An 8,948-nucleotide genomic window follows, 5' to 3' on the forward strand; every position below is an offset into this window, starting at 1 on the left:
CCTCTAGAGGCAGTTTGGGATCTAGCAGACAGTACTTATCAGAGGACAGATGAGTCTTGCATTACTCTGCACGCTTGTGTGGCTAGCTGAGTTGTTGTTGTTCCTAGGCATTCCCACTAACAGCACTTGCAACTGACAAGGTCAACTCTCAGCAGCTAGAAAAAGTAAACAGGCATGTTATGACAGCGCCATGTTAAAAGGCAATGAACATTCAGGATGGAACATTCTACTGGAAATGTTGCCTATGCAAAGCAGAAGTGTTATTATATGAATTGAACAAAAGGTGTGGCCAGAACAGAAACTAGAAGTGATGTCCACAATCTTTTGGCTATTTAGTATATAACTGTCTGTGAAATTATGATTCTTAGTGTTGGTCGCTGTGTAGCAGTATTCCAACACAGCAGCACAGGATACATGTGCACTGCAGCACCAGCAGGTAGTGAAGAGACGTCCACGGACGTCAACCTTGGATTCCAGACAACAACATTGCTTTTCTACATCATCTCCTGAAGCAACATCAGAGTGAAGAAACGGAGATCTGGAATACAATGTACATTTGTAAGTTTTATATATTTAGAATTGTTTTTAAATGTACGTTCTAGAATCCAAATCACCACTGAAAGGCTATCATGCACTTAAAACGTACCTGTCAGATCTAAAAAAACAAACAAAACAAAAAATGTCATATGTTACTCAGTACCTAATCCGAAAAATAGCATATTACAGCTGCTCAATTCTTTTTCATCTTGTCAAAGGGAGGAGGTGTGTCCTTCTCTCGGCTGCACTGTGATGACTCCTCCCCCTCCCTCACTCTGCTGACTCAATGCTCTCAGGAGGGAGCCTTGCAGCTCTGCTCTAGACTGTAACACTTTCCTCTCTGGTTTCATGCTGTACACACACACACGATTATTGGAGATTGCCTGTACTCTACCACCAAATACATTATGAGTCTATAAGTGTATAACTTACATCTTATGAGTGTATAACTTACATCTTCCTATGTCATTCCTGTGTGTCCTTTGGCAGTCCTAAAATGCTGGGATAGTTGGAGGTACATTGTTTGGATAACTATTTTTTTGCAGCTGTGTTGCTTTCAGCTGTGTGCCTACAGCTTTCGCAAAACTACAACTCTCAGCATGCCCAGACATCCTTTGACTGTCCAAGCATGCTTGGAGGTGTAGTTTTGCAACAGCTGGAGGCACATTTGGTAAAAATCTGTGTTACAGCAGTGTTGCTGCAGGCTGTGTTCCTCCTGCAGCCTTGTCAATCAGCCATCTTGTGTCCATGACCCTTGGACACCCTCATGCTGCTATGGGAATCATCAGTGTCCAAGGAGGTATGGGGACCCCCTAGTGGTGGGATTTTCAAAGGCAGTTTTCTTTCATAAAATATGAAAATGTTTAAAAGAAGTATATTAGAAAAACTATTGTTTTTTTCAAGATGTACAACATATAAAAAGTTTTTTTATATCTGGCAGTGCCCATTTAAAGGGGTACTCCGGCGCTAAGACATCTTTTCCCCTATCCAAAGGATAGGGGATAAGATGCCTGATCGCGGGGGTCCCGCCGCTGGGGACCCCCGTGATCTTCCACGCCACACCCGTTAGAATCAGTCTCCGGAGCGTGTTCGCTCCGGGTCTGATTACTGGCGGTCACGATGACTGAGCATAGTGACATCCCAGCTCCGCCCCCCTGTGACGTCACGCTCCACCCCCTCAATGCAAGCCTATGGGAGGGGGCGTGACAGCTCCCCTCCAATAGACTTGCATTGGGGGGGCGGAGCGTGACGTCACACGGGGACAGAGCTGTGACGTCACTATGCTCCGTGCTCGTGGTCGAGATGGACTCAGCCTAAGGACCTCCAGCGGTTCTGGAAGCCGCTAAAGGTGGGTGCTGCATGGTGGATCCCAGGGTTCTCCAGCAGCAGGACCCCAGCGATCTGACATCTTATCCCCTATCCTTTGGATAGTGGATAAGATGTCTAGGGGCAGAGTACCCCTTAGAGTTATCTGGGGGGGGGTTGTCGGACCCCCCCATTCTGATATTGATAGCCTATCCTTTCAAACAATTGGTAAATTCCTTTAGAATATATTAAACACAGCCATGTAAAAAAGTCATTATTTTTCAGTATGACACCCCCCCCATGTCCATTTTTGTAAAAAAATAATAAATATAAACTCATATATATATATATATATATATATATATATATATTCATCCATATATCTCAAAGTTCTGTTCTGACTTTATCATACTGCTCTATTACAACAAGACACAACCCCAACAGCTCGGTTTCACTCACAAATACAGACTGTGACTAATATACATTGGTGGAAACTAGACATCATGACACCTGAGATATTTCCAAAATATAGGAGAAAATGTGACCAGGACCAAAAACTTTCAGTATTGGCTGTGTAGCCAAATTTATTATATTGCAATATAGTCTGTCATTTTTTTTTTGTACATAGTTGAAAAAAAAAAATGTACGAGGCCCCTACGCCAATTCTACTAACGTTTTTCAGTAAAACTGATGAGCGAATAAAGCCAAATACCCGGTAGCTGCGCCATATATAGACAGGTATTCTACGCTTCAATTTGTGCCTCCTTCCGGGGCAGTTTTGCTTAAAGTACATGTTACATAAACTGGTCATATATTTACCAATATTTTACAAAGAAATGTCACAACAACTAGAAAACTTTTTAGAACAGCTGTTTTTGTTTAAATATTTACACAAATAACCAGGATAAGAAAAATATATAAAATAATACAAACTAACATTGCTAAAACACATGCTTAGAACTCGGAAACTCTGCAAAATATTTCTTAAGGCACCAGATATGATCTTATGATAGACTACAGTAGGTCAATGTTTAGTACAGTGGTCCCTCAAGTTACAATATTAATTGGTTCCAGGATGACCATTGTATGTTGAAACCATTGTATGTTGAAACCATTGTATGCTGAGACCATAATTATATGGAAACCTGGTAATTGGTTCTGAAGCCACCAAAATGTCATCCAAAAATAGGAAAAAGTGAGGATTAAAGATAAATAAGTAGATAACTAATATAGATAAAGCAAGAAAGATCTGCCGGGAGCTGTAATCACTGTCTGTCAGTGTTTCCCAACCAGGGTGCCTCTAGCTTTTGCAAAACCACAACTCCCAGCATGCCCGGACAGCCAAAGGCTGTCCGGACATGCTAGGAATTGTAGTTTTGCAACAGCTGGAGGCACCCTCTTTGGGAAACAATGGTCTATGTAGAGGACAGAAGCTTCTTCAGGGTCCTGTACAGAACACGCAATGTCCTAAAAAAAGGAAAATGGAGCCGCCCCCACCTGGAGCCCAAAGGAGCAGCTAACCCTGGCACAGGTAAAGAGTACAGAACATGTAATACCTCCCTGTACTGTAGGGGGCGCTACCCAACAGGAATTTAGTGCATACACTTTAGGAATACAGGTAAAGAGTACAGAACATGTAATACCTCACTGTACTGTAGGGGGAGCTAACAGACACCAGTCAGTGCATACACTTAAGGAATACACGGGTTTTACCAGTGAAATATTCATTCTGATTGGTCGGTTCTTCCGGCCATTGACATGTTTCACAGATTCCATAGCATTGTATGTTGAGTCTGGTTTTGAGTTACAATGGTCCAAAAAAGACCATTGTATGTTGAAACTATTGTATGTTGAGGCCATTGTAAGTTGAGGGGTCACTGTAATTGGTTCTAAAGGCACCAAAATGTCATCCCAAAATAGGAAAAAGTGAGAATTAAAGAAAAATAAGTAGATAACTAATAGAGATAAAGCAAATCCTTACATATAAAAGTAAGAAAGATCTGCTGGGAGCTGTAAATCACTGTCTATGTCAGTGTTTCCCAAGCAGGGAGCCTCCAGCTGTTGCAAAACTACAACTCCCGGCATGATGGGAGTAGTAGTTTTGCAACAGCTGGGGGCACCCGGCTTGGGAAACACTGGTCTATGTAGAGGACAGGAGCGTCTTCAGGATCCTGTACAGTACACGCAATGTCCCAAAAAATTAACATGGAGCCGCTCTCACCTGGTGTCCAAAGGAGCAGGTAACCCTGGTACAGGTAAAGAGTACAGAACATGTAATACCTCCCTGTACTGTAGGGGGCGCTACCAGACATCAGTCAGTGCATACGCTTCAGTAATATAGGGGTTTTACAAGTAAAATGCCCATTTTAATTGGTCAGTTCTTCCGGCCATTGACACGTTTCACAGATCTGGACGGTCCGTACATTGTATGCTGAGTCTAGTTTCAAGTTACAATGACCAGAAAAGACCATTGTATGTTGAAACTATTGTATGTTGAGGCCATTGTAAGTTGAGGGATCACTGTACTGTTGTCTTACTGCAATGAGCTCCTGGGTTCAGAACCAACCAAGCCCAGCATGTGCATGGAGTTTATATGTTCTATTTGTTTGTGTGTGCCCCCCGTCCACATTCCATTTTCTTCCTATAAAGCGTGCCATAGGGAAATTAGATTGCGCCTCCTATTGGTGACAAGGACTGATGCAAGTAATGGTTCCCAGTATACTATGTGTCATTACGGCGCTGCAGTACACTATATGAGTAACAAAATAAGTAATTACATCTTTATGGACTTCAATGGCAACGTCGGTGGTCGTACTGTTATTACTCAATGTGATACAAATGATTTCAGTTCACTTGCTGTGGAGTAAACATATACCGTACAGCTTCATAAATAACATTAGCCATCCGATTCAATGGTGGTAACATCACAGAAGTGATATAGAAAATGATGAATGTGATGGAAGTCTATAGCAGCAGTAAAATCCTTCCAAGTTCCTTCTCACCCCCGCCCACAAGTGCATGTATCCAGCATTACAGGAATGTATGACAAGAGGGGAAGAGGAGAGGAACTGCGCCTTTGCTACTGCTTTAACCCATTCAGCTGCACAACTGTCCTTCTCTAAGCTCCATAATCAATCAGCTTTACCGATACTCTCTACCAGGGTCCTTTTAATTTAACTCCTTCATGTCTGTTGTCACACAATAGATCCCATGAACTTCTGTGCTCCGTTTCTATTCACCACTACCGTACATCCAGCTATGACACAGAAACAAATATAAAGGGGTACTCCGGTGAAAACCTTTTTTCTTTTAAATCAACTGGTGGCAGAAAGTTAAACATATTTGTAAATTACTTCTATTGAAAAATCTTAATCCTTCCAGTACTTATTAGCTGCTGAATGCTACAGAGGAAATTCCTTTCTTTTTGGAACACTGATGACATCACGAGCACAGTGCTCTCTGCTGACATCTCTGTCCATTTTAGCAACCGTGCATAGCAGATGTATGCTAAGGGCAGCATGGTGGCTCAGTGGTTAGCACTGCTGCCTTGCAGTGCTGGGGACTTGGGTTCAAATCCCACTAAGGACAACAATAAATAAATAAATAAAGACTTATTATAATAACGTCAGCAGAGAGAACTGTGCTTGTGATGTCATCAGAGAGCATTCCAAAAAGCAAAGAATTTCCTCTGTAGCATTCAGCAGCTAATAAGTACAGGAAGGATTAAGCTTTTTTAATAGAAGTCATTTACAAATATGTTTAACTTTCTGCCACCAGTTGATTTAAAAGAAAAAAGGTTTTCACCGGAGTACCCCTTTAACTGTATAAGGCTGGGTTCACACCACGTTTCTGCAAAACAGTTCCCGTATATGTTTTCAATTTGGACCGTTTTGAAAACCGTATGCATTGACTCTCCATTGAAAACCGTATGCCAAACGATGCAACCGGTTGTATCCGTTTTGCATCATGTACGGTTTTGTCAGTTTTTTTCCCGTACCCAAAACCGTCCGGTCCGGGTGAAAACCTGTATTGAAATGTATACGTTTTGTTTTTTTAACATGGGAGTCAATGGGAACCGTACAGAACTGTATGTGCGTACGGTTCCATCTGGTTTTCACCATACGGCTTTTGACTTTGCACAGTTTTTTTCTTGGAATTTCAATCAAACAAGTGAAATGTTAAAAACGTATACATAAAATTATGCAACCGGACATCATTTTTCAAACCGTATACGGATTCAAATTTGTACACACATTTAAACACAGTTTAGGCTGCATTCACACCACGTTTTTGTAATACAGTTCCTGTATACGTATTCTATGTGAAAACCGTATGGAACTGTATTGGAAAATGTATGCATTGACTCTCTATTGAAAACCATATGCCAAAAGATGCATCAGGTTGTGTCCATTTTGCATCCTGTACGGTTTTGTCAGTTTTTATCCCGTACCCAAAACCACGGTTTTTGGTCCGGGTGAAAAACTGTTTTAAACCGTATATGAATTTTATTAAACATGGGAGTCAATGGGAACCCTACAGAATGGTATGTGCGTACGGTTCCATCCGCTTTTCACCATACGGTTTTTGACTTTGCACCGTTTTTTTTTCTTGGAATTTCAATCAAACAAGTGAAACTTTATTCATAATGGAGTGAAAAGTTAAAAACGTATACTTTTTTTCTTAAAAAAACGGATGCAACCGGACATAATTTTCTTAAACCGTATACGGTTTTTAACTGTATACGCGTTAAAATTTGTACACACGTTTTGATACAGTTAAGTCCGGTTTTGAGGAATCAGTTTTTCATCAAAAACCTGATACGGGAACAGTATTGCAAAAACGTGGTGTGAATGCACTCTTAGTCAGGTTTAGAGCAATCCGTTTTTTTTTTGTTTTTTTTCAAAGTAAGTTTTTATTTGTTTTAAGGCACAAAGAACAAAAGTAACCAAATATCAAAGTCAAATGACTTCCAGCTGAAAACGCCCACTACTTGACGATGCAGTACAATTCGTGGGTTCCACATACATCCAAACCGTTTTTTTTAAATCAAAAACCTGATACGGGAACTGTATTGAAAAAACGTGGTGTGAATGTACTCTTAGTCAGGTTTAGAGGAATGTTTTTTTTTTTTTAATCAAAAACCTGATACGGGAACTGTATTGCAAAAACGTGGTGTGAACCCAGTCTAAGTTTCTTTTTCACGGGAATGTATTTCCTGGGAGACCCTATCAGGTTATCGGAAGACAAGTGCCATGTGCTGGTATAGCTGGCATGAGAAGTGGTTAGAGCAGTGTTTCTCAAACAGGGTGCCTCCTGCTGTTGCAAAACTACAACTCCCAGCATGCCTGGACAGCCTTCGGCTGTCCAGGCATGCTGGGAGTTGTAGTTTTGCAACAGCAGGAGGCACCCTGGTTGGGAAACACTGGTTAGAAGGAGGAGACCAGGGTTAATAAGTGTGCACTGTTGTTCCCAAGACATATAATTCCAGTGATAACAAGGACTTTGCACTGCTCTTATCCCCTTGTGCCAGTGAGAGTGTAAACTTTTGTAACCATAAGTGTCACATCCCAGGACTCTGTTCACACTGACATGCATGCAGCAAGGTCTGCTCCTACCTGCCGGAGGTCGTATGTGGTGGTAGTGGTGATGGTGGTGTTCATTGGTGGTCGGACTGTTTGCCCTCCTCCTCGCCACTACCGGAGGGCTGTGGGGTTGTCTTGCTCCCTCTGGGGAGGGGTTCTCATGTCTGTCCATGCCTGGCCCACGCAGGGCACTTGAGATAAGGTGAGGTGGTGGGGGTGTCTGGAGCTGGTGGTGGTGGAAGTGGGGTAACCCAGGCATGCCATGCAGCTGCTGCTGTTGTGGGTTCATGATGAATCCAGACCTAGATCTGGATCTAGTCCTTGGGGGCTCCAGGAAAGCTGGGAATAGGAAGGAAGGAGCTCCAGGAGGAAGAGGAGATGAGGGGGGAGAGGAAGCAGAGGACAGAGCCTGGAAGAAGGAGGAAGGGGAAGAGAAAGACGGGGTGACCTGCACAAGAGGTGGGTGCTGGGGGGAGGGGGAGGCGAGTGATCCTCTGCTGTGCCCAGCTTCTCTGCTGGTGGCTGCTGCAGCCTCGGCCCCTGTTTCAGCCTGGCTGGGATTGAGGCAAATCGGGAAAGGCAACAACAGCCCTCCTCCTCCTCCACCGCCACCCCCGCTGTCACCGCCTCCTACTGGCTGCTGCTGCTTGGGGTCCCGTAGCCTGTCTGCCCGCTGACAGTGAGGAAAGCAGCTGGAGTCCTGAGTGGAGGCTTGTCCTGAGCCGGAGGCGATTGGCATCACCCCTGAGGTGGACGGAATAATGCCAGCTTCGAGAGGGAGGAAGGGAGGCAGCTCACACAGCACAGACGCATAGAAGTTCCAGGCTTCCCCCTCCAGGGTGCTCCGGGGTGGAAAGAACACAAGGAAGTGTCACTCCATGCAGTGTGAAGTAATTCCCGGGAGCAGCAGCACTCCCCCCAGTCCTGAGCCCGGAGTGCTGCTATGTTCCCATAGAGCCAGCAGCGCTGCCAACATCCACAAGAAAGCAGCCAGAGGACTGACACTCCATCCACACAATACCCCCTCCTCCTCCTCCTCCTCCTCACTCTGTGCCTGGAGAGGGGAAGGGGAAGGAGCTGAATCCGCCTCTCTATAAAAGCAGCCTCAGCCCTCCACATGCAGCACACCTCCCCTCTTCCCTGCTGAGGATTCCCCGACTTCTTCCCCGGGAGTCCTTGTCTCTGTGATGTCACTGGAAACATGAAAGGATGTGCCTCAGTGCTGTGCTGTGTGCCTCCTATATCCAGCCCTATTCTGAGGTGCCCAGGGCTGACCCCCTCCCCCCCTTCCATACCACTCTTTATTTGGGAAATGGCTTTACAGACCTGTCACAGACATAAGCAGAAAGGAGAAGACTCAGCTTAAATTCAACATTTACTAGATATACTTGACAAAATATTTATTTTATGTGTAAAAAAAGACTTAAAAATATTTAGGGACCTTATTTTTATGAAGCGGCCGTTCAGTGAATCATTTGCTATTTCACAAGCATGAGTTCATTTAACAAATATTTTTAAAATTCA

At 43.7% G+C, this 8,948-nt stretch overlaps 1 protein-coding gene across 2 annotated transcripts in view; it reads right to left on the reverse strand.

Moving 5' to 3' along the window:
- RNF38 (ring finger protein 38) overlaps positions 1 to 8,614 on the reverse strand; it is a 316,802-nt gene extending 308,188 nt beyond the window's left edge. Inside the window, exon 1 of one of the 2 annotated variants that reach the window (XM_056518279.1) lies at positions 7,458 to 8,614. In XM_056518279.1, coding sequence (XP_056374254.1) covers positions 7,458 to 8,163 — 706 coding nt within the window. In that variant the 5' untranslated portion in view covers positions 8,164 to 8,614. The remainder of the gene's footprint in view (positions 1 to 7,457) is intronic. The other variant, XM_056518281.1, reaches the window with a different exon arrangement.
- Between the last annotated feature and the right edge of the window lie 334 nt (positions 8,615 to 8,948).

The sequence above is a fragment of the Hyla sarda genome, chromosome 1 (assembly GCF_029499605.1).
Source record: "Hyla sarda isolate aHylSar1 chromosome 1, aHylSar1.hap1, whole genome shotgun sequence".
Classification (NCBI taxonomy): Eukaryota; Metazoa; Chordata; class Amphibia; order Anura; family Hylidae; genus Hyla; species Hyla sarda.